Genomic DNA, 25,106 nt, shown 5'->3' with positions numbered 1-25,106 from the left:
GGATGGATGGATGGATGGATGGATGGATGGATGGATGGATGGATGGATGGATGGATGGCTCTCTCCCTCTCTCCAGGAGGCTTTTTGGGTCACAGGGCAGCTCCAAGCCTAATGCATCCTGGAGTTCTGGCATTTTCCACTCTTCACTGCAAGATGAACGACTCCCATACTTCTGCAGGTCTCTGAAAGTCCTTCAGTGTGCTGGAAAAGCCCCCGAAGGAGGGAAGCTGGGCTGAGACTTCTGCAGGATCACCGTGGGTGGCAGCTAGGGTGAAGTTCTGTAAGTTGGGAGGGGTGTGCTGCCTGGGCACCCACTCATCGTTACTTCGCAAAGGGCTGCAGGGACACCTGGTGGCACCTTCCAAAGTAGCATTTTATGAGTACACGAGATGCTGAAAAACACACTGAAGGGTGCACAGTTGGACTTGTGGGGATGCTGGGGCTGAATCCTGTAGGATCATCTCAGTGGTCAGCCCCCAGCTGGGGCAGAAGAGTGAGTTCTGACAGCTCCCGTTTGCCATGTGGGATATGGGACACCCACATTCCACACAGTGGGGCCAAGGGGAGGCTCTGGGGCAGCACTCAATGTCCCCAAATGTGCTGGGTGGGAGTCAGGGCTGGGCCTTTCCAGCTAAGAGTGGCTGCATGGGGGCCTGATCCCACTGGGTGCTATGGGTATAGTGTAGGGCTCAGCAAGCAGCAGCTGGAGGGATGGACATGCACATGTACTCAGGTCCTGAACGTTGTTCCCATCCCTGTGCCACTCTGTCTAATGAAGTTTTATGTTCCCCATTGGAACCCGGTGCTCAATGGCACAATGGAGCTGAGCCAGGGAATGTCTAAGGCATTCTGTGACATCAGGCAGAATGGTGGCACCAGGCAGTGAGCTTAGTGACAGGTGCACACTGCCTGAGTATGCTTGAGGCTATCAGGGTAATCAATTGACCACTGGGTAAGCCAGTGGTGGGGTGGCTGGAAAGGGGTGACCTGGATGCCAGCAGAGCCCTGAAGTGCCTCTGTTCACACCAGGGTCAGCCAAGGAGGGGATGGAGCCCCACAAGCCACTGAAGTCTGACAGCCTTGTAGCCACCAAGCAGCAGCAGCCACTCCAAGATGGCTTGGAGGAAGCTACCAGCTCCAGAGATGTGGTGGCCCTCAAGAAGTCCTCCACACCAAGCAGGACCTCTGTGTCCAGTAGAGCTTCCAAATCCAGCAGGACCTCTGTGTCCAGCAGGATTTCTGTATCCAGCAGAACTTCCACATCCAGCAGGACCTCCATAGCTAGCAGGGCCTTCAAGTAAGTGAGGGGATGGATGGAGCCTGTGCCTGTCCAAGTTATAGGGCTCCTTCACGCTCCCTGATGGGCTGGGAAGGGTGACAGAATGGTGCCCATCTGGCAGGAGATCTACCCAGCAGTGCATGATCCTGATGGCTGAGACGTACCCACCCAGGCAGGAGGTGCGCAGGACAGGCATGCCAAAAGTGGACAAAGCAATTCAGGTGAGGCTGGGCAAACCACAAACCCGTCCCCTACAAATGTCCCACAATCCCAGGGGTGTATCTGGGCCAAGGGCTTGGCCTTGGGATGGCTCTGGCAGCTGCTGAGGCCTCATGTTTCTTTCTCTGGGATTTGATGCTATGGCTGTTTCCCACTTCAGACCCCCCGGTCCTTTGATGCATCACTCAACAAACGGCGCACTCGGCTCAAGAAGAAAATTAAAAGCAAAGACATGAGCAGCAACCAAGATCAACTGCAAGCCTCAAGGGACAGCAATGCCATGGAGATCTTTCCCCAGGCAGAGGGGCACAGGACTCCCAGCCCCCCCGAGGTCACACCCCAGCACAGGTAATACAGCCTAGCTCTGCCCCTTGGGTGACCCAGGATCCCAAGGCTCAGGGACAGGAGCTCAATATGGGCATCTCCATCTGTAGGAGGAGCAAGGTCTCATCCAACACATGCATGAACGCTGATGAGGAAGAATGGGAGGACCAGGCTGTGCTGGAGGTGGAAGGTAACCCCTGGTTCTCCTCACTCAGTTCAGCCAGATGCCAGGGAAGTGGTGGAGCCACTGTCCTGGAGGCATCCAAGGAATGTGTGGATGTGGCACTTAGGGACATGGTTAGTGGGCATGGTGTTGATGGGTTGACTGTAGGACTTGATGATCTTAGAGGTCTTTTCCAACCTTAATGATTCTGTGATTTTATAACTGTTGGTTTCAGTGTGCCCCTCTGAAATGAACCCAGCATTGTTTAGAAACAAGATTCAGGGCTGTTTCAAATGGAAGAACTTAATGCTGGTGTTCATCCACCCTCACTTCTCCTTCACCCACAGGGTATGAGGCTGATGTTCACAGCCCAGGCACTGTCATGGGAGACAGCCAGGGGATCTGCCCTGCAGAGGAGGAGATGCAGAAGGGGCTGAAACACACTCAGGCTCACGGTGAGCATGGAGGCACTGCCCTAACCCAGACACACACGTGCATCAGCCTTGCCTTCCTTCTCTGATGTGTTTTAGGACACATGGAACACACGGTATCTCCCAGAGGTGAAGCTCTGGGCCCCTCAGCCTCCACGCTGTCTGCAGGCTCAGGCAGCTGTTCCACATCATCTTCATCTTGATCACAGTTTCAAAATCTTCAGCTTTAAATTTACAGTAGAAATTAGATACATATTTACAATGCTAATATTTGTCATTTGCCTCCAGGAGGTGTATCCAGGTCTGTACCCAGGCGATCCTGGCAGCCTGGTGTTGTCCTATGGGTGTAACAAAAATGTGACCATGTTACTCTGTGGCCACATCCACCAGCACCCACTTCTCCTTTGGCCCCAAGTTCCAGTAGCCACGAGATGCTCCTCAGCTGCTGCTCCAGGCTGCAGCTCTCTGTTGTATCACCTGCAGGAAGGTGCTTTCGTGAATCCTCCAACCCCAAACTTCTCTTTCCTTTCCAGAAGGCAGAGAGGTGAAACCAAGCCTGCTTCTGGAGGCTGACGGAAGCTCTCACAAGGAAGGTACACAGCAGAGAGCAGCCACCACCCACCCTGCGTGCCACAGCCAGGATCCCACACAGGGATGCACTGGGCTGAGCCCCTGTAATGCAGAAAATCTCAATTTCTCATTGAGCTGTGGCACGAGACAAGACCACGTTTAGCTAATCTCCCTGCTCTTTAATGCCAAAGAGAACGGCTGCTGGCAGGATAGGGCCTAGCACCATGAGGACCAGCTGCTGTGACCCCAAAAACAGGGCCATGTGGCTGTGCTGGGTGCTCCTGGAGAAGGAGTGGGACTGGAGGTTGCTCACGGTTCCTCAGGAGAAGCCATTTCCGATGTGATAACAACTCCAACCCCGCTGAACCTGCACATTTGGGCTGTGTGGAGGCTGTTGGTGTTGGAGACCACTAGATGGGGATCTCTGTACACACTCAGGCAGACGCTTCCCACTTCTTAACGCTCATCATTGGAGCAAGCAGAAGCGTGTTGTCTTTTAATAAACCTAAAAATGAGCAAAGCTCCTTCTGATGCAGCTAGTCTAAGGTGTATCCTGTCCCATTCACAACCCAGAAGTGTGTTTTCCAGGTCTAGGAAGTTTCTGAAATGAAAAACATTTCCCTGTTGGTTGCAGGAAAGCAGGTCCATGTAGGAGAGCTGAAGCCTCACCCAGCCCCTATGGAAATGCGTTTACTGGACGTTGATCACCAGCAGGCGCTGGGGGGTGTGCGTGTGGATGGTGAGTGTGTCGGCACTTCGGGGTGTTCAGGATTTGGATTGTTTTCCAGGCAGAAAGCTTCAGAATTGGAGATAAAGAGGAGAGAGGAATTGACTTTTATAGTCAGCATACTGACATTTCCCAAAGCACAAAATAATAGAACAGTGCAGCTTGGAAGGCACCTTGGGAAGTCTCTAGTGCCATCTCCTGCTCCAAGCTGGGTCAGCTGTGTGATCAGACCAGGTTGCTCTGGGATTTATCCTTTACAGTATCTCCAGGACTGCAATGAGTCAGGGTTAGCTTGAAATGAGAATGCTGTGCTCTGGGGAAGCCTGGATCTCCAACCTAGATGACTATCTGGCCAAAAATCTGGAAATCTGTTTTGGGGCAAGACGCTCTAAAATCACCAAACCCTTTGTGGATGTGAGTGTTCTCAGTGTCGTCAACTTCCTTTTTTGTAGAAAAACTTAAAGCAACAGCCAAGAGCCTCCCTGAAAGCTCTTGTCTGTCTGTCAGCCCCTCCTTCCTCAGGAGTATTTCCCCTTTAGCCGTGCTCCATCTCCCCTTATGCCCCAGGGGATGCAGCCAGCAGTCAGGACCCCATCTCCGGTGTGGGCACTGGTGAGGTCATCTCAGCCACAGAGGAGCTGCAGCAGATCATCAGACACACTGCAGGTGGGAACTGGTATCCTTCCTTGTTTTCTGCTTCTGCACAGCCCCTGCAGCCAGAAAACCAGACACCCAGGGAGGCTGCTGGGTGCCTGCAGATGGCCATGGTATAGGATATGCCTTGCACGCAGCAGAGGTGAAATTCTCCACGCTTCCCTTTAATCTTGTGTTAAATTTTTGCTTTGCATGATTTGGCACGAGTGGCTCTGTGTGTCCTGGCATGACACAGACACCATTCCTCAGTGTATCAAAGGAAATGGGGTTTTGTGTCTAGAGAGAGTTACGTACAGTGTAGTGCGTGGAGGGAATCATTGGGTGATGAATGGCCATGGAGAGGGAATTTAATCTTTCTTGGCCTCAGCATCTCACCCTGCCTGGAGGGGAGGGAGTTTCATTGCATTATTGTGGCTAAGGTCCTTTAGATCCTCAGATGGAAAGGGTAGGTGAAAGGCAAAGGAGTCTCTATTATTATTATTAATAATAATAATAATAACCTTTATTTTTTTGCCAAGTCTCTCTCCGCTGGCTGCCAGCATGGAGAGGAGGTTTCTAACACTTTCTTGTTACAGAGGACACAGATTTCAGGGATAGTCAGGGCTCTGACCCTGCAGAGGAGCTGGATCCTGCTGTGAATGGTGAGGATCTCTGCCTTTCCTTCACTGCCACTGTCATTGCTCAGACATCCCCATAGAGCCAGTCACTGCTCCATTTAAACATTGCCCAGCATCTCTTGTAGGAGGTGAGGAAAACATTCAAGACCTTGATTTCATCCTGGACCCCACAGACAGCAAGGTTCACCTGAGGAGCCGGATGCATGAAGCCTTGAGACACATGGAAGGTAAGAGCAAGCTTTTGATGTCCTTTTCCTTTGCAGGAAGCCTAAAAATCTCTAGAAACCAACAGCTGAGTTTAAAGCACTCTGCATACATTCACTGGTGCTTATCAAGCAATGAGGATGTGATGTTAATGCAAGACATACAAGACAATTGATTGTATTACAATAATACAGAGTTCCTACTCTTGTGAAATACACAATGGAGAAAAGTCTGTTAGAGAGGGATGTGACTGCTCCTCTACCACTACCATCCTGCTGCCCTCTTCCCAGTGCTTAACCCTCACCAAGAACTCTATCATGCCTTCATTTAGAAGCAACAAATCTCCAACCAACATTATAGGAAAGCCCCTGGCTCATGCAGCAGCTGCCAGTGGTCCAGCACCTGTGCTCTGATGCCCATAATTTCCACCAATTTATTCTTGTTGCTGTTATAGCCGTCTGTTACTTCCACTCTCCTCTCCCCAGGTGCTGTGAACATGAATCTGAGTAAATCCATGAAGGCGGTGAGGAAGGTCCAGCAAACACCCATGGGAGAAGGTGAGCAAGATCCCCATAACAGAATCTGCTGCCACATAACAACAAACAGGATCAGACAAGAGTCCTTCAAAAGAAAACTCTGTGGCCACATGTTTTAATGAGCTGCAAATCTGCTGGTAACAAAGCTGTACAGGGAGAGGCAGACAGACCAGCAGCTGCAGTGCATTTCCAATGGCATGCTGCTGCCCACAGCAAAGTCAGTGTTGTAACTCCTGAGCCACAAAGGTGGGAAAGCACAGATGTAGAGTGGGCTGCAAAGATTTACCTGACACTCTGGCCTCTGTTCCCCTTCTTGCTGCAACTCTCCTGTGCTGCACAGGCCTGGTTTATCTGTGAGCCACCTCATACGCTCTGCTTCCCCCTCCTAGCAGTGATGGCAGGGCTTTTCTCCTCCCTGTGAGCAGGCAAGATTAATTTCACTAATGTGCTGAAAAGATTTTAAATTCTCTGGAGGACAGCTGGAGAAAGGCAAATGATATTAATAACATGGTTCTTATTTAACTCATCTCCCTCCATGCCCTGGGTGTGCACGGAAGGCAGCGGCACCTTCCTAATATGATTAAGATGGTGTTAAAAATATCGGTTTCTAACACTTTCTTGTTACAGAGGACACAGATTTCAGGGATAGTCAGGGCTCTGACCCTGCAGAGGAGCTGGATCCTGCTGTGAATGGTGAGGATCTCTGCCTTTCCTTCACTGCCACTGTCATGGCAGTGACAGTGCTCAAGGAGGCTTTTTTTGGTTTGTTTTCATAGAGGACAATGATGATGTCAGTCGTGAGGGTTCCGTCCTGGCTGCCCTGAGTGTCCACTCAATCCCGGAGGAGCCGGAAGAGGCACAAGTGGATGGTCAGTGAATCAGAAATACTGGTGACAGTTCCCCTCTGTGACTTGTCAGCCTCTGGCTACCATGAAGCACGATGTACAAGAGGCAGAGAGAGGAAAAAAAGATAAAATAGCTTCTACAGGTGTGGGGAGACACCAAGTTGTCCCACACAGTGACTGCTCTGAAGGGAAAGGCAAGGGGATGTAGGGGGTATAAGTCGTGCTCTGTACCCACTGTGGTGGGATAGGAAATCAAAGACTTAAGTGTCAAGAAGAAAGAATTCAGGTTAGGGAAGGTGTTGCAGCAGGGAACAGGGGATGCTGGAAGACATAGGATTTCCCTTGCTGGGTGTTCTGCTGCCCATGGCCAGAAGGACACAGTGAGTTAGTGCTGCCGTAGCACAAAACAGGGAGAAGTGTCATCATGGGGTCCTTCCAGCTCTCCTTGGGATGTTGAAGATGTGAATGCTGGTGAGAGGGAAGCCCATGAAACTCTGTTTATTTGTGTCTTTCCACATCCAGAGAAAGCTGCTCTTGCTCCTGGCCATGTTCCCCAAACCTGTGTAGCAACAGAGCTTCCACCAAAGAAGAAGGTGTTAAATCCCCTCGAAACAGATACAGCCAGGTGAGCATGAAGGTGGAAACAGGGAATATGCTGTTGCTTGTTGTACAATTGTGCTTCAGCTGCCACTCTGTCCATCTCTCTTTGTCATTCTGTGCATGGCAGTGAACTCACAGAGACCCCTCAGACAAGAGTTGAGAGTGAAGCAGTGCAGAACATGACAAAGAAACAGCAGAAAGGTAATGTTACCTCATTATGTGCTCCCACCAGGAGACATGTTGCCAGCACCAACAGGAGTGGTTGGACCTTTAAATGGGTCCTGCAGCACTGCATGATCTTCCTTACACAATAACCACACTGTGGGGTGCACAAAGGAAGGGACAATCCTGTGTCCCTCGGATGTGGGAGCCCAGCAGCTGTGGATTGATGCAGAAAACCATCAATACACTTTCTGGAAGAGGGACAGCTGAATCTCAAGAGAACAGAGCTGGAACTAAACCAAGCACCTCACCCAGCCCCACACATTAAATACCACCTTACCCTTCCTCTCCCCAGATTCCCCAGCTCTCCTACACTGTCAGCAGCCATTTAGAGGTAGATGCATTGGCACTGGCAGCAAGGAACAACCTGTTCAAATCCCTGTTGAATATAGTTCATTGTATTGTTCAAAGAACATAAGACAGGTAGAGCCTTCCCCCCCAACCCTGTTTAACCTGCTATCCTCTCCCTGCCTGCCTGCAGCATTCTCCGATGCTTTCAACTTCTTCCCCAAAGACCTGGATGGCAATATTAACCTTCAGAACCTGGAGGTGCTTGCTAAGCAGGTGGGAATTAGCTTTGATGGGCAAGAGGCACACAAGAAGCTGGTGTGTGCAGATGCTGATGGTGAGTGCATCAGAACATTCATGGATTGTACTGTGCATGTAAAGTGGCCCCTCTCCCTGTGCCTTGCCATTCCTGGGCATTGCTGTACTGAAATGTACTTTAAGGCAGAGGGCTGTGCTGGAGTTGTTGTGCTTTAGCACTCACTAGTGACTCTATCCTTCATGAATGTGTGTTGCACTGCTGTTACAGACTCCCTCATGCATGCTCCACAGCCCTGTGACATGTGAAAGCTTTAAAAGCTTTTAGTCCTGCCCTTAGTTTTTAGTAAGCAAGTCGTTCTGCAGTGCCAGCTCTGAGCTGCTCACCCTAACTTTTCATTCTGGCAAAAATCTGCTTTGCTAACATAGATGCCACTTGTTTGCAGGAGACAAAGCAATGAATTTCTCCGACTTTCTGACCTTCATTACTGACAAGAATTGTTTTATCCAGACAATATGTAAGTAAGAAATACCCTACCTAGGTACATGTTGCTGCTCTCCAGCAAAACTCTCACTTATCCAGAGATACCTGAATTACCTCATTCTAATTGGTACTGAGCAAGAAATCAGCACTGTGGCCAGCATTACGGCTAATGAAAAGCCACAAGAACTCATCCTCCCTGCTGGACATCCAACCAGCACTTAGCAGAAAATGGGGATGGATCCCCACTGAGCAGATCTTGCTGGGGTCTGCTGGGGTCTCCGCTCCCCCTGAAGGTAAGGCAAGGCTCAGCTGTGGCTCTGACTGCTCTCCTCCTCTCCAGTCCCTGACAAAAACGACTCAGGCAACTTCGATCATGTCGATGCCAGAGGAATCCTCCTCCTCAAAGTCTTGCTGAAGCTGGTGGAGTTGGAAGCTCTGCCCCAGAGAACTCTATTTCAGATTTCCAGGTGAGCTTCCTTAGTGTTGTAAGTCAGAGAAGGAAGTTCTCCCTTTCATTGTGATATTTACGTGCTATCTAATTAGATAAACAGATAACAGGGGCCCAAGACTACATTTCCTGAACTGCTCCATGTCTAGTTGGACATCCAAAAGCACCTGCATAGCTTTGCTACCTACCTTACAAAGGTGGTGTTGTAAATACCATTTAAATATCTTACCAGGTATGTCAGTGTGCAGCATCCCATGCTGAGCAGGCCTTGGGCTGTGCTTCACTGGTCAACGGTGCCCTCTTTTGTCTTCTAGTTACTACCAGCAGAAGTTTAGGGACTGCACTAGTGAGAAAGCCTGGACACATGCTGATTTCTCCGTGAGTCACAAAAAGAGCAACAAAAACAGGAAAGTTCTGGTTTATCCTTTGTCTTCCTTTCTAAGTGCTGCCCGCATCTCACTGATGAAGGAAAGAGAGGCAACAGTTTATTTGGAATAACTCAGAGGTAAGGCTTGCATGCTGTCATTCAGCCCTATTCAGTTCTATATTAGCAAAAGTTTCATAGAATCATTAAGGTTGGAAAAGACCTCTAAGATCACCAAGTTCAGCTGTCAATTCATCCCCACTATGCCCACCAACCATGTCCCTCAGTGTCACATCTCCACGGTTCTTGAACACCTCCAGGTGTTACATATTGTTGTTACCTAGGAGAGGAAGCAGATCCCCACCTCACTGCATCCCTCTTTCTAGTAGTTGCAAACTGATAAGGCTTCTTCAGGCTCAACAGTCCCAGTTCCCTCAGCTGCTCCCCATAAGATTTGTGCTCACGCACCTCACAGCTCCGCTGCCCTTCTCTGCACACACTCCAGGGCCTCAATGTCTTTCTTGTAGTGAGGGGCCCAGAACTGAACACAGCAGTGAGATGTGGCCTCACCAGAGCTGATTACAGAAGAACAATCATCTCCTGCTCTGCTGGCTGTGCTATTACTGATACAAGCCAGTATGCTGTTGGCCTTCTTGGCCACCAAGACACACTGCTGGCTCATGTGCAGCCAGCTGTGAACTAATGCCTCAAAATCTTTCCTCCTTGCAGCTTTACAGCCACTGAGCCCCAAGCCTATAGTACTGCATGGGGTTGTCATGAGCAAAGTGCAGGACCTGGCACTTGATCTCTGAAGCTCATCCCAGTGGCCTCAGCCCAGAAATCCAGCCTGCCCACATCCCTCTGCAGGGCCTTCCTACCCTCAACACTTCCTCCCAATTGGATGTTATCTGAAAGCTTACTGAAGGTGCACTCAATCCCCTCATCTGGATTGTCAATAAATTTATTAATAGGGCTGGCACCAAGACTCCATGTCTCCTAAAGCCTAGGCAGTAATTTCTAAGAGGATCACAGAAGACAGCTGGAGCAAACCTTAGGAGTCCATCCATCCAGTAAGACTCACAGGGAAAGATGCAAAGTCAAACGCTTGGTATTCTGCTCTAGAGTCTCCTAGGGAGAAAGGAATTGTCCCCCAGAGGCATTTCTGGTGGTTGACTAGATTCGTGTTTCAGAAGTGTGAGGAATCTGGGACCTACCTAGCCCTTCCCTGGTCAGAGGAGCAAAACCAAGGGGCATCTGGCTGTGGCTACACTGTCAGTGACTCTTGTTCTTATTTTCCGTTACCAGAAAAAGCGTCCAATTCAGAGAGCCCCTATGCTCAGGTACCTGTCTTCCCACTGATTTCTAAACAAGATGCAAAGACACTGGTGAAGCCAAAAAAAGACATGCAAAAGCAGACAAAGCAGAGAAAGAAAGAGCTGGTACCTTCAAAGGAGACCCACTTCAGCTGTAAGAAAAAACAGGTTCAGAAGGTGAGAGACATGGGTGGTGCTTCAGCTACACGCAAGAGTACCAAAGGAAGCCTGAGGAGAAGCCTTAAAACCTATGTTTTATTTGATCAGACTGCAGCCAAGGCTTCTGCTCAGAGCAGCAAGAAGAAATGCTCCCCTGCCATCAACTCAGAGCACCCAAACAAACGACGTCACCCACCAACAGCCAGCAAGGGCAAGGCACAACCATGTGTGAGTGTGAAGTCCAGCCCCGTGCTCTGCGCTCACTCACTTCACATTTCCTCACCCTTCTCTGCTGTGGCATTCAGTTACACCCTGGTAGCAAAGATATGGAAATAGATCGTAGAAATATGGAATGATACTTGGTAGCAACACTTAGGTAGAGTAGCAAGGAGGCGGGGACTGCAGATAGTATATAACTCAGAGCAGGGTGTTACCTTGGTAATGTGCGTAAAGCAGTTACTCCAGAATTGGACTCATGTAACCTATATACTAATAGACTGGCGAACACTTTAACTAGAAGTGGGTAGTAACAAGCAATTTTGTCCTAAGCACAAGGAAAAATGAAACCAGAGGTATAGTAATAGCCTGGTTTATTATAGTTAATCATCAGTGTGAATTAGTTACAACCTGCCTCCACTGCATTCTGGCATGGCACTGAAGTGCTTTCTAGCCTTGTACGCACATCTGTGCCATATGCCTGCGGTGGGGGCTGAGCTGCATAGTTCCTGCATTGGATTCTGCCCTCTAAATTCCTTTCCCCTCCATCAGGATGCACAGCTGGCCCAACGCTACAGGCGCAACCTGGCTCTCCGCAAGCAGGCCAGCCTGCTCAAGCTGTGGCAGAAGATCAATGGGGCTCAGATCGGACAGCAGACAGGCAGCAAGCGCTTCCACTACATTTTCTCCACGTACTCCTGGTCCTGGAACGCGTGCAGAGAGCTGGTGACAGCTGAGGAGCTGCAGGCACAGGATGGCCGGCATTGCTGCTTCCCGCCAGCCGCCAGGCAGCCACCGTGGAAGAAGTGGCTGTTTTAGGGCACTGGAGGCTGGTTTGGATCGGACTTGCTGTCACCCTTCCTCCTGGCATTCAAAATGTGAAATAAAAGCTGGGAAAGGTGGGATTATTGTTGTTATCCTGTCCAGCACAGAGAGCTAGCTGGCCAAGGGAAGGGACTGCACTGTTCTGCAGCACAGCCTCACAATGAGCACCGGGCATAGGTTGCACACTTCACTTTAAGGACTCTTAAGGAGTCCGGAGGAGGACTTTAGAGACACGAAGGGGCTCCGCGACAGCGACGGAGCCCGAGGGAACGGCACGAAGCTGTCAGGGGAGGGGAGCGGCTGGGGGAGAGGGAGGGCTCAGTCCCAGAGGGCTGTGGGCGCGGCCCCGACCCGCTGGAGCTCAGGGAGTGATGGAACACCGCTCTCAGCCACTGGGTTCGGGTAGTCGGACACCGATCTTCACGGGTGCCTCTCAGTGTAGAACCCGCGATTCTACAGCGCGGATGGAAACACCTCCTCTCAGCCCTCCCGGCTTCCCGCCGCTGCCGCCCCACGTGACACTCCCTTCCCGCCCAGTCTCCTCTCGGGTCGGACTCGGGGTGGGACTTCCGCTTCCGGCGGCACCCTATCCGTCATGGCGGCGCCCAGCGAGGCGCCGGAGCGGCGGCGGCCCTTCGGGAGGCGCTTCCTCACCGACCCCGCCCGCCTCTTCCAGCATAACGCCTGGTGAGGGCGGTCGCGGCCTCCCCGTCCCCGCGGGGTCCTCTCGTTCGCTTCCCTGCCCGCCCCGTGGTGCCTCTCTGCGTTCCACAGGGCTTGGTGCGCTGTCCGCGGCCTGCGCTCCCCAAGTATCGCTCCTTGCCGGCTCCTCTCCTCGGCTTAAGAATTGTTCTTCTCTTTCCGCGCCGAGCGGTCGGGACGGCCGTGAGGGTGGGGCTGTGAGGGGGTGGGAGTGCCCGGAGATGAGGAGGGGCCCGGCCCTGGGTAGCGCTCATCCCTTTGGTCCCGAGCTTGACTTGGTGGAGGCGGTCAGGATCCAGCAGGCGCCCTCCGTACGTCGGGATTCTCCTCATTGCTGCACTGCTTCGAGGCAATCGTTGCCCCATCCTTGGAGGCGTTCAAGGCCAGGTTGGATGGGGCCCTGGGCAGTCTGGTCTGGTATTAAATGTGAAGGTTGGTGGCCCTGCATGTGGCTGGGGGTTGGAGATTCATGATCCTTGAGGTCGTTTCCAACCCTGGCCATTTTGTGATTCTGTTCTGTTGCTGTAGCTCTCAAAGGCTTACAACTCTTTAAGATCTGCATGCACGTGCAGCTAACGTATAAACTGAATGAAGATAAATTCACCCATTCACTGCCATGTGATGCTGTGAGGTCATGCCAGGTGTTAGGGTGGAGCAGGTGTTCGCTTGGAGTAAGCTGTATTTTTGAGAGATATAGGTGCCCAAATTCTTGAATTTCCTGGGAACTGAAGGTATTTTGCACTTCTAAAGTAAATATATCTACCTCAGGTCTCTGGTTGCTGTGTACTGTTGAAAATTGGCTGTGCTTAAGCTGTAATAAAGCAATGTGTGCATGCATCAGCTTGTCATTCATTTTGGGACTTACAGAGTGTCCTCAATGGTATTTCCCTGCAGAAATTCCTAATAATCAGACACAAAACTTAAGGCTTTGTTTTGCTAATTAACATCAAAAGGCCAGTTCTTTCTGAGGCCAGAGTAGTTCTTGATCCTTGTATTCTGTTTTTCATTCACTTGTTTTAAAGAAAAAAAAAAAAAAGTCAGGTGAATCATCTTAATGACTGCGCAACTTGGAATGCAAGTTTAAGTTATTAATAGGTTCTTAATGCTTATTTTTTGTGTAATTGGATTTAATATAATCACCTTCCAAATAACCCTAGCTGCTCTTTTCTTTTAACCTGAAAATAAGAGTGTAATTTTTGAAGATGGTTAAATGAAATGCACATTTTGCTGACCTGCTTGAGTAAAAGTAGTTGCCTGCATGGGATCAGTGTTTTATTCTCCATATGGGAAAGGCAGCTCCTCTCCAAAGAGGCCTATTTGTACTGAGTGGTTTTGCAGTAAGGATTTAGTTCTCCTAAACTTAGCTGACCATCAAACAGGTAAAATGGTTAGAGAACAGATTTGGTGTCTCTTCGGATCCCTTCCTGTTTTGCCTTTTTAATGCTGCAAGTGCAGCTCGTTCCGAACTGGCAGCTGTCCTCCCGTCTGGTAACTGTTACATTGCTGGAGTTGGAGATGGCAGAAAAGCCCCACTGCTGTCCATTTGGAGAGCTATCTAAAACTCTTCTTCTCTGTCTTTGCCTCACAACTCCCAGCTGAGAAGTTCGCTTTGATTTTTACAACAGGGATAATGTGGAATGGTCAGAAGAGCAGGAAGCCTCTGCCAGGAGTAAAGTTCAAGAGAACAGCTCACAGCTATTGCCACAAGATAAACAAGGTACTTTTAGATGTTACTGTAATGTGTACGTCTTGACTTGTGTGCACAGCAGCAGAAGAGTCTGGTCAGAGTTATGTTTGCATCTTCATTTATTCATCTTTTCCTCCACTGTCTTCAGAATACATTATCTAGCACCTAGCAGGGGAAGAATGACAGAGGAGGAATCTTTCTGTCCTGAGTTTACCTTTTTGTGATTGTTCCACCTTCTGTCGAGGATCGTTCCACAGGAGTAAAGTGACTCCTTTGGTTGAGAGGAGTCATCTTGGCTTGAGATTCTTTGTTTATGTTGCGTACACTGAAGCACTTGTTACTGTTTCCTGTCAACAAACTTCTTTCAGTACAGAGCAACAGCTTCAGTTAGTGTTTCACTGTTCAAAGCTTAACATACAACAGTTAATCTTTTGTTTGTTTGCATGCTGCAAGCACTTTCTCTTTTAAGAGGATCTAATAAAGTAGTATTTGTATACAGCTCTACCAAGTTCACAAACAGCACGGTAATGATTAATTCTGAAGTGAAGGAAAATGATTTTATCCTGATTGGAGTGTTAATCATCAGAAGTTACTTGGTAGTGAAGTTACTTGCTTGAAGCAGTTGTGGGGTTGGTTAATTTTACATCTTTCCTCCACGCAGGTTAGATACATCAGGTCCTTCAGATGATGGTGAAATGATATCCTGTTCTTCAGTATGAAAAGATGCTTGTTTAATGATAATCTTGTTATATTCTGCTGAGCTCTGGGATGGATCCACTCCTTTTGTTCACATTAAATTGACTGTGCCATCTGTAAGGCGATGCTGAACACTACTGGAGCTGTTCAAGACACTTCCCATATAGCTTCCAGTTGTGTTCACAATAGCAAACTTAATTATACCAGGGAGCACTCCTCCTCATTTCTTGGATTCCCAGAAGTATCCAGCCGTTTCTATTGTGATAACCATTGTGTTGAGTTCATTTTAAAATCTGGTTAACATTAAAGGGTGCTTTCTGTCATGCTTTGAGAACATATATACAAATATGAAATTGTGGAGAAATTTGATGTTAGAGCAGTTTGTCAGGTCTTTATGATGTATTTCCCAGGCTGAACAATGGGGGCCAGTCAAATTTTGATGGCTGCTATTCAGTAGGAAGCATGTGGAGACAATGGGAAGGCTGAAACATAGGGAAGTCAACTCAGCCAAACGTGCCTGAGGGGTCTGGTATTTTGAGAATCAGAAATGTCCAAGCAGGAGAACAAAGACAGGCTATTGGTCATTATGGCTGTATTATTCTTTGGACGACTTGAGCTGTCAGAATTTATTCTGAAGGAGAGAAGTTCTGCTTGCTCTGTAGAAGGTGTATCTGCTGTCTGGGAGCAGGGAAAGAAGAGGAAGCGTTGCTTGGTTTTCTTTTGAAGCTCCATAATTAGCCTCCGTGCGAATCAGAGGATCTGTAATTCTCTTCCTGACTTTTGAAAACAGTTTATTTTGTTTACAAATCTTCTGCAATGTAAAAGGGTGAGTATGGGCTTGACTTCGGGGCTGTCCTTACACAACTGTGCAGAAAGGTCAGAAGTCCTTATCGAGTCTCTGGAGGAATCAGACTTGCATGCCAGTGTCCTTATGAGCTAATACTACAAAAAGGATCTGGGAGCAAATATGTTGCAAACTGTTCTGGTGTGAGTTGTGCAGGAATTCAGACTGAAATGTTAATATGGTCATTTTTAATCCTGTTTCTTGCATAATCAGCTGGACCTTGAGTTCTTGTATTCATTTTGCTACCGATCCTCAATTCCAGTGCTTTGCAAATGAACTTCAAATAAAGCTTCCACACATGTTAGGTGGAAGATAGCAGCTCTTCAATAGCATCCAACAGAATTTCACAATAATTTAACATAGGATGAGGAAAAAATCTGGATAATCTGAAGTGACTGGCTTGGAATATTGCCACAGTTTCTGAGGTAAACATCCTGTTTTCATCAGAGCCTGTCACGGCATCTTCAGGGATCAGCAGGAGTCAGGACTTCATCTCTTTGTTAGCTGAAAGGGTTTCCAACCCCAGCAGCCTCGTGTATCCCTTCTCCCAAAGGAAGAAGTGACAGTTCAGGAGGGAGTGCACCAGAGACTGAATCAATAACCCTCATTCCTCTGTCATTAGTAGTCACTGACTGCCTTCTCTGCAAATAATAATCAGACCTGACCCCACTTACTTTGAGGTACAGTGAGATCATGACACAAACTTATGCTTTACAGTTTTGTTCAGGTTGTTGTTTAAGGACAAAGCTGCTTAAAAGGAGAAAATGCTCATAGTCAAGGTGAAGAGATTATTTTTATAAATAGCTCTTTGTACTGCAGGGATAATTACATAGATGACTCTAATTTCGTTAGATCATGGCTTCATAAGTGTTCTGATTGTCTGTAATATTTATCTTGCTCCTGGATTGTGTTTAGTAGGTGTGAAAATAATACTGCTCGCTGTTTGAAGTTAATTCTTACCCATTTTGGTCTATCCACCTTGGCTCTGTGCTGTTACTTTAGTGGTAGTGGTCACTTATTTGATTCCTCTCATTTGCTGTAATTTCACGTGATGCTCTAACCTGCACAGAACCATGGTGGGAAAAAAAAGTGCTGCAGTCTGGACTCCAAGAGTATTTGTTCAAAACATGATGTCCTGTAATCTTGGAGTGTTTGTAAATGTTAACTGGGCTTTATGCTGGGCCAGTAGAGTTGACCAAGTTTTGTGTTTCTCAGTCTGAAAATAGAAGTAACACGTCAGACTTCAGCTCCAGGCACTTGTCACAGAATTCCTTAGTAGATTTAAGTGTTTCACTTCATGTCATCAGGCTCCAAATGAATTACTCCTTGAACTGAATAGGTTAATGTTAGAAATGATAGTAAAACATGGATATCTTCATTCCAGTCTACTTCAAATAGGGCTTTCCTGTTGCCAGCTTTCTTTAAACCCTTCATTTGAACCCTACCAAGACCCCTCCTTTTCTATCTCTTTTTGTTTTTTTTTTTTTTTTTTTTTTTTAAATTCCTAACAAAATGTCAGGAAGGAGGCAGGTTGAGAGTTCAGGTGAGAGGGTACAACTTAAATCAAGGTGATTTTCAGTCAATAATCATACTTATTAAAGCAGGTGATTACTGAGTAGATGTCTGCAGTGATCCCTGACTGTCTGAGCTGATTAAACTGACACCTTTCTGATTTGACTGCTGGTGATGTTTTTGTTTGTGTTTACAGAGGAATATGAGGTGAATGCTAAGAGATACTGGGATGACTTTTATAAGATCCATGAAAATGGCTTCTTCAAGGACAGGCACTGGCTGTTCACTGAATTTCCTGAGCTGGCACCAAATAGGCACCCGAGTCAAAATGAGGATTCTCTGTGTGAATTTAGCTGCAAAGAGGTACCCAAAAATGAAGGGCTGGGAAGCTGTGAAAATGGACATTGCACGGTAGAAACCAGAGCAGAGAATCAGTTAAACCTGTTAAAAAGCAGGTCGAGATTCTGTGCAGAAGAGCTGGCTCCACAGAAGCTGAAACAAAGTGATGAAGATTTCCCAGGTTCTTCTGCTTCTTATCGTATATTAGAGGTAATAGCTATAAAACAATGGATCACACATTGAGTGGTGTCTTGTATGAATGTTTGTGTGACTGAGTGATGGATGTAAAAATATGTATCATGGCAAACAAGTGAGTGGGAAGATCAACTTACATCAGTAAAGAGAGAGGGCAGCTTAGAACTGCTGGGACTCTTGGTTTGGACTGTATGCACAGAGCACAAGGACAAGTTTTCAAGTTTAAAATAAAAATTCTAATCTGATGTTGAAACAAGATTTTAAATGTCATCTTCTCTATAAGGGATTGATTCTTTTATTTGTCTGTATAAATCTTGTATGGTTTTGATGTCTGTGCTGATTCTTTTTTGTCCTGGGAGGCGTGAAATGGAATAATGAAACCAAGAATGTAGAGATGCTGTTTGTTCAGGACCTTATGTTCCATCTCATAACAGGAAATCTCAGATTAACATAGGGTATCATGCTTGTCCAGGTCAGATTTCTAGTACTTACAAATATTAGTCCCCTGATTGCTCATGAAGACCTTTTGCTCTGCCACCCATAGTTTGTTCAGTGTAGATACCACAGTTTTTGTTGAGTGCTCCTGTTCTGTGGAAACTCTGTCCTTCCAGGGAGAATTAGTATAGAGAGTTCTTCAGATCTACATTTAATCTGAGCCCTTGAGACTTCCTCAGACAAATGTTCTTGGGATGTGGTGGCTTTCCTGTCTTACCTGAATATTCTCACTACCATATGTCACTCCGTGCCCTTTGTGTTTTTTTCTTCTCAGACTTTCAATTTTACTGATTTATGACATTATTTAGACATAGAAGTATTCTAAACCCAGTTGTGTGAGACCTCAAATGGGTCTTCAGATGGGAGCAGGCATAAGAAGTAACAAGGTATAATCATTGTAGGCCTAATTTGTAACTTGAGGGAGAGCCATCTAGTGAGGGTAACTCTGAAACAACAGATTGTAATTATAGCAAAGCAAACTTCTTTTTCTGTTGCTCTGATTTTCTGGGGAAGGGAATGTAACTAATCCATGCTTGTTTTCTAGTGCTTCAGTGACTCATACATACTGGTTGTTATGCTTAGGATGCTAGCAATAACCATTTTCAGAAGAGTAGCACTGTACAGTTTGTTAGTAAGACTTCTAGGAGAACTGAACTGGTTTCCCACAGTGCTTGTATGTGAGCCTGCTCCTCAGTGCTGAGCATATTCAGATCTTGCAGTGATATTTGCAAATGGTCACTGCTGTGCTCATTTCTTACTTCTGAGATGCACTTTGTTCTGCAGCTGTAGAGAGTTGATTTGGAATCGGCTGCATGGGATGTGTTGAAGGAATAATTTTCATTCTGTGCACGTCTGCTTTGTTTGTGCAGGTTGGCTGTGGTGCTGGAAATACAGTTTTCCCAATTTTACAGACCAACAAGTAAGTAGTTCTCATGAAGTTTTTACCTGTGTGATAAAGCAGCCCCTGAGAAAGAATAGGAAAGCTTGCTTATTTTCTTAGACAGTCTCATGTTGAAAGGCCAGATGTAACTGAGAAATTATACGAGTCTTCAAATAATTGTGTTTTGAGCCTGGAAGTCTTTGGTCTTAAAATACAAACATACACGTCTCGTTCTAAAGCATTTTCATACAGGCTTTTATTTCTCCTTCTGAAGGAAAAGTAAGCAGTCAGTTCCATGTTAGAATAACTGAGACATAAAAGAACAAAGTGATGAACCAGATTTTGCACAGCAGATAAGAGACAGGCAGACTGACTGAGACTAAAGGCTAGGATTTCAGACTCTCAATGTTGTTCTCTGTGTGTTTGAGACACTTCTGTAGTTCCTGTGCAACACCTTTCTATACATGATGACAGTGTCCTTTATTTATTGCAGTGATCCAGGCCTTTTTGTTTATTGCTGTGACTTTTCTACGACAGCCGTGGATCTCGTCCAGGTAAACTCAACGGTGACTTATGAAGGTAGGAAGTACATGGTGCCAGTTGCACACTGACGTAAATATATCATGGCAGCCATCAGCTGTGTAGCTGTTTTGGCAGCTTGCTATTTTAGCTAGCCCTGGTGCTGACCCTTGTACTGGTAAATCAAGAAAAAGAGCCACCAAAGACTGTAGAAATGAGGGAAGCAAGAGTCCTCGCAACGTCCCATTGGCAGCAGACGAGTCAGCCAGATTTCCTTTCCCCTGTGGTTGGCAGCATTTTTTTTTTTAATGCAGTGGTCTTTTAGTTGAGTAACTGCTGAACCTTGAAAACATTTCAGGCTATTTTTTAACAGCAACTGAAGTTGTGTTTGATTTGTGCATGTATTATTAGCACTGCAGCACTGCAAGTGGTAGGAGTGCTTCTGCACAGACAGCTGAGGACAGGTACTGTGAAGCAAAAGGCTGGGATTTAGACAAAGGACAAATACTGCTAACAAAATTCAGGTCAGAACAGAGCTGGGAATGAGTCTGTGAAGTATCAAATGTAATCAGTCATTTTGTGAGATGGAATGGGGGGCACAGCAACAGATCCAGCGTGTCATTGTATCCTCAAAGCTGATAAAAGTACTTATAGGAATTATTACAATCCATAGCAACAGCTCTCAAAAATTAAATGACTTCTAGAAATCTACTTGTGATTTTATGAGTGTAACTTTATGGTGCTGGGTCTGTTGTTTGGGATATTGGAAGTCAACTTGCTTTTTGAAATGAAATGTAGACTATTAATGTCTGCTAATGCTGTAATATCTTCCCTTAAATACAGAGCAACATGGAATATGATTCTTCTCGCTGCTTTGCATTTGTCCACGACCTCTGCAATGACCAAAGTCCCTTTCCAATGCCAGATGAAAGCCTTGACATTGTCATTCTCATCTTTGTCCTCTCAGCGATTCTCCCAGAGAAGTAAGTTAAAAATTCCTTCTGGGTCCAAAGAAAATACACACAGAACTGGAGGTCTTTATTAGGCAAACATAAAAAGAGCAGAGATGAAGAAAAAACTTTAATTGTTGAAGCCTTGCTGATGCCAGGTGGGAAATACTTGTCATGCTGTTGTACCTTCTTCCATTTCATCCAGTTTAGCTAAGGCTTTTTAGTAATCTGTTGAAGTTATACCAACATAACCTACTTCAAAGACTTAAAATTCCCTGGTGCTCTCTCTAATCTTGATATGTCTCAAATTCTTCATCTCCACAGCTTTACTACTTCATCTATACAGTTTTACAGTCATATCAAGGACTAAAACAGCCTGCATTACTGATGTATTTTGAAGGTTGCACCTCTGTTCTATGCACCAGCGAGCAATGTCAGGAATATCAAGAAGACTCTTCTACTTCATTCACTTTTTGTCAAGTGATCCCATCCCAAAATTGAAAAAAAAAAAACCAAAACCCTGAACTGACTGATAAATAACCTCACTGTACTCTTTAATGTTGCTGCATGAGATCTCCCTAGATCTTTAAGTTAAGGAGACTGGTAGCTTTCTACATAATGAAGTTTCAGCACTTGCTTGATAATACAGTGATCTGCGTGCTGTGCCAATCCGTATCTTTATGTAATCAACATATAAATAAGGAAATATTTAAGGATTTGACCAACTTTGTTATAAACATGGTGCAGAGAGACTGTTAGCTGTTGAATACCTGAATTATTGTTAGTATGAACTCTGCAAGAGCAGGAAAGAAAGAGAATCTTGTTAAATGAAACATGTCTACTTGCAGCAGAATATATTGATGTTTGGCAGGTAGTGAAAGACAATGAATAATGGGAAAATACTCTTGAATGCTTTGCAATACTTGAAGATTAGGCTGATGGAGCTGAACCTGCAGTGGAATGTATGGAGAAACTAGGAGAGTCAGTGCAGAAGTTGTCAGAAAGTTTTCGGGTGCTAACGTGTGTCACAGCTTTTCCAGTTACGTGTAAAGCTTCAAAGTAGATTCCTTTACGTCAAGGAAAATTCAAGTTGGTTCTGTGACTGATCCAGTTTTCCATCAAGCTCTGCAAGTGGAATTTGCAGGTTCTTTGTTCTAGCAAATTCTGTTACAGGGTAGGTATAGTTTTGAAGTGCTGAATGGCTGTAGTTGTGGTCTTGCTGCGGTCACAGTTGCTCCTCTGTTCTGAACAGCAGCCACACCACGCAGTCAGCACTCATTTTTGGGAGGTACACTTCTGGACCGTTAGGTTCAGAGAGTAGATGAATTTCTCATACGTGAGGTGATGAGAAGGGAGGGTTCAGAAAACAGTTAAAAACAGTAAAAGTAGTGTGATCTTAGTGTGACAGTGTGCTGTGACCTAGCAGAATGGATTGAGAGAGGCAAATAAATAACTTTAAAAACTCTTGTTCTCCCTTCCTTATTCCCTTTGGCTTTATTTTGCAGCATTTTTTTTTCTTCAGATTCACTTTTTGTTTGTTTTACAGAAACCACTGGAGCTATTTTTGCAATTATTAAGAGAGAGCAATTAATCTGTGCTGTGTCAGGCTAAACTAAAGAAGGGGAGAAAAAAAAAAAAGGCAGAATTGGCAACTATGATAAAAATGGTGGCCAGATAAAAGTCAACCCACCCCAGTCTGACAGAGCTCAGAAAATTTCAAATGTTGGTAGCTTTTATATGAAGATGTAACAGATGTGAAACTTCATACTTTCTTTTGGGAAAGTAGGCTAAACAAACAGGCTTGATTTTTGCAGACTGCTGAGTGCGGCCATTTTGTTCTTTCCTCAGGATGCAGCGTGTCATTAACAAACTGAGTCGCCTTCTGAAACCTGGAGGAGTGATTTTGTTACGAGATTATGGCCGTTACGACCTAGCCCAGCTTCGGTTCAAGAGAGGTATTTTCATTTCCCATGGGGAGCTTTTACAGCTCTCTAATAGATTATGCTTCTCTGGAGTAAAGTCTGCCCTGTTTGGGAGGCAGCTCATTAATTCCCCTTAAGCACAGCGTGTGCTGGGAGGAGAAGTGCCTCTGTCTTTATATGCAGCAGTTGTTTGTTTTTAAATGATAGCTGGTAACTGTTTAAATCCCTCTTGCCCTCAGGTCAGTGTCTGTCTGCTAACTTCTATGTGAGAGGTGATGGCACCAGAGTCTATTTCTTCACCCAAGGTAAGAGGCTGGAAGACACATCCTCACCTCTTTTTGTCCCTGTGCACCCAAGTTTTGTTGCTAGCTCTTTCCAGCCAGTTTTTCTTGGAGCAGTGTGAAATGTGAAGTGTTTCCCAATCACACAGGGACCTCAGCCTGTCCGTTGCTGATGTGAATATGCACAGTGAATTCCTAAGTGGAAAATCTTTTGAAATTAAGACTGGTGTGTGTGCTACGCTGAGAGGAATGGAAGTGGAGACATTCTCTTGAGTCTTGTTACCTGAGGAATAAGCAGTCAGGTGAACACAACTGGAGGGAACTTCTCTTAACTTTACTGTTTCCACACAATGGAACATGAGTAGCATGGTTCTATGTGGAGCTGGGGCAGGCTCCTTATTCCATCCAGTATTTAAAAGGAGGTTATAAACAGGAGGGGAATCAATTTTTTACTCAGGTAGGTAGTGATAGGACAAGGGGAAATGGTTATAAGCTTAAGGAGGGAGGGTTTAGATTGGATGTCAGGGGGAAGTTCTTCACAGAGAGAGTTGTGAGGTGCTGGAACAAGCTGCCAGTCTGTTTTAGAGCACTGGCACAGCTGCAATGAACAGTTCTGTTCTCCACTGCACAAGTCTCGTTTGTCTCAACAAAATTAACGCTCAACGTATGTTTGGCAAATGCTTCCCTATGTCAATCATCTGATAAAAGAGCACAAGCTAGGACCTGCCAGCTCTTTTCTACAGGAGCTCCATATCAATCACATGCTCCCAAGCTGCAGTTGAATTGAATGCGCTCTGTGCTGCTCAGCAGGACTCAGACTGACTTTGCCCACGGCCACTGTGCTGGGGCACTATGAAACTTATTTGCTTGGTCAGGAATACTTACCAATTTAAGTGTTGCAGCCTTGAGGGCTCTTAGTGCTTTGATTGGGCCCCAACTGGGTGTGTTTTTTTAAGCGTTTTTTTTTCCAAACATAACCGTAATGAATCCAGTTCCCCTCCAGCCCGTACAGCAAAGATCTTATTGCCACCATTTTAAAAGCGTACGTCTGATATCTGATCTGGTTCTTTGCTCTTGGAGAGTCTGAAATCTCAATGGAGAGGGAGGGGAGGGGTAAGGAATGGATCTGTCTCTACTCACTAGAAGGTTTAATTGGTTTTAATTGGTTACTAGAGGTAATACCAATGTCTGAAACTGCTGGTTTCAACTCTCTGTAACTCCAGTTGTCCTCATAATCCCTCTTTCCTTCTTTTGTAGAAGGTAAATTCAAAGGAAACTTATGAGACTGTAGTCTTATTTCCCCCATAAAACAGTAGTTAAGTCCTGTCTGATCTTTATATTTCCCTACCAGACAGAGACCGTGAGTTTCCTCTGGCCCATCTTTCAATTCTGTTTAGCCCTCAGCACGAACAGATAACAGTTAAATGAAAGCTGTATAATCCTTCTCTTCTTCTCTCTGCTTCCAGATGAATTAGATGATCTCTTCACAACAGCTGGCCTGCAGAAAATACAGAATCTGGTTGATCGTCGACTGCAAGTGAACCGTGGGAAGCAAATGACAATGTATCGAGTTTGGATCCAGTGCAAATACCAAAAGCCTGCTGCCCCTCAGCTGTGAGGAAGCAGGGTCAGATTTTATCCTCTTGGTGGCCATGTGCAGTCTCACCCTGGTGAGATTGATCATTGAGGAAGTCAGCGTGCACAGAACCTCAGTGCCTTGTATAGCACCTAGCATCACTTCAAATGAGTTTTGCTAAGGACAGATGGTCTAGGAGGAGACCAACCAGTATTTAAGGTGTCTTGCTACTGGGCTGGATTTTTAAAGTTTATAGTTTTTAACAACATGAGAAAGTCATGCTAAGAGCAGCTGAGCAAGTTGAGTAGCAAGCCTCTCTTCCTGTGGACTTCTGCATGAAACAAGATCTTCAACCTTGTCTCTGTGTTGTGTACTCTTGTTCTTTTGTTCCCAAGACACAGTTGGTAAATCAGATTTCCTTTGCAGCTGGTTACTAGGTACAATATGGATCCCTTTGTCGACTTACCTCATGCAGTTCTCTTCCAGTTCTTCAGATTTGTGCAGATCCACCAGTTAAAATACATTTATTGAGGACATGAACTGAGAGCATGCTTGTTTCTCTGTGCCACTTTCCTGGTGGGCAGATAACCTGTGGAGAACACAGATTATTGCTCTTCCTGTCTTTGAGATTGTTTGTAGAGGAAGCAGCACGCTGTAGCTCAGGTGCTGCGAATTCACATCGGGTGGAGTTCAACCTTTCAGAGATGGGAGGTTGATGCCAATTTTGAAGCACCTCCAGAATGCAGAGAGACAAAAGCAGCTTGT

At 46.1% G+C, this 25,106-nt stretch overlaps 2 protein-coding genes across 2 annotated transcripts; both read left to right on the top strand.

Annotated features, from left to right (window-relative positions):
- Positions 1-1,046: 1,046 nt before the first annotated feature.
- Positions 1,047-11,737, top strand: EFCAB3 (EF-hand calcium binding domain 3). Its single transcript, XM_042836052.1, is given in 23 exon segments — positions 1,047-1,297; positions 1,401-1,500; positions 1,659-1,846; positions 1,933-2,012; positions 2,333-2,440; positions 2,950-3,009; positions 3,621-3,725; positions 4,054-4,127; positions 4,253-4,379; positions 4,943-5,008; positions 5,110-5,211; positions 5,674-5,745; positions 6,352-6,417; positions 6,501-6,593; positions 7,092-7,194; positions 7,297-7,370; positions 7,873-8,016; positions 8,381-8,452; positions 8,759-8,885; positions 9,181-9,371; positions 10,536-10,720; positions 10,811-10,930; positions 11,471-11,737. Coding segments are annotated over 23 exon segments (2,775 nt in total).
- A 596-nt stretch (positions 11,738-12,333) lies between these two features.
- Positions 12,334-24,881, top strand: LOC122169717 (tRNA N(3)-methylcytidine methyltransferase METTL2). The gene is made up of 9 exons (XM_042836070.1): positions 12,334-12,430; positions 14,071-14,162; positions 17,381-17,733; positions 19,083-19,132; positions 19,587-19,647; positions 20,456-20,595; positions 22,411-22,517; positions 22,724-22,789; positions 24,232-24,881. Exons 1-9 carry the CDS (start codon positions 12,339-12,341, stop codon positions 24,381-24,383), a joined length of 1,113 nt encoding a protein of 370 aa, XP_042692004.1. The 5' UTR covers positions 12,334-12,338; the 3' UTR covers positions 24,384-24,881.
- The last annotated feature ends 225 nt before the right edge of the window (positions 24,882-25,106 follow it).

Source organism: Centrocercus urophasianus, unplaced genomic scaffold, assembly GCF_019232065.1.
Source record: "Centrocercus urophasianus isolate 14NV4802_14NV808 unplaced genomic scaffold, USGS_Curo_1.0 seq_57, whole genome shotgun sequence".
NCBI lineage: Eukaryota > Metazoa > Chordata > Aves > Galliformes > Phasianidae > Centrocercus > Centrocercus urophasianus.
This window is presented reverse-complemented; position numbering and strand designations above follow the sequence as displayed.

What these genes read in the sequence shown, in the direction of transcription:
- LOC122169717 (XM_042836070.1), top strand. Translation starts at nt 12,339, where the DNA reads ATGGCGGCGCCCAGCGAGGCGCCGGAGCGGCGGCGGCCCTTCGGGAGG. An exon ending in CAGCCGTGGATCTCGTCCAG is followed by an intron (nt 19,648 to 20,455) that starts GTAAACTCAACG and finishes CCTTAAATACAG; the next exon opens with AGCAACATGGAATATGATTC. An exon ending in AGTCTATTTCTTCACCCAAG is followed by an intron (nt 22,790 to 24,231) that starts GTAAGAGGCTGG and finishes CTCTGCTTCCAG; the next exon opens with ATGAATTAGATGATCTCTTC.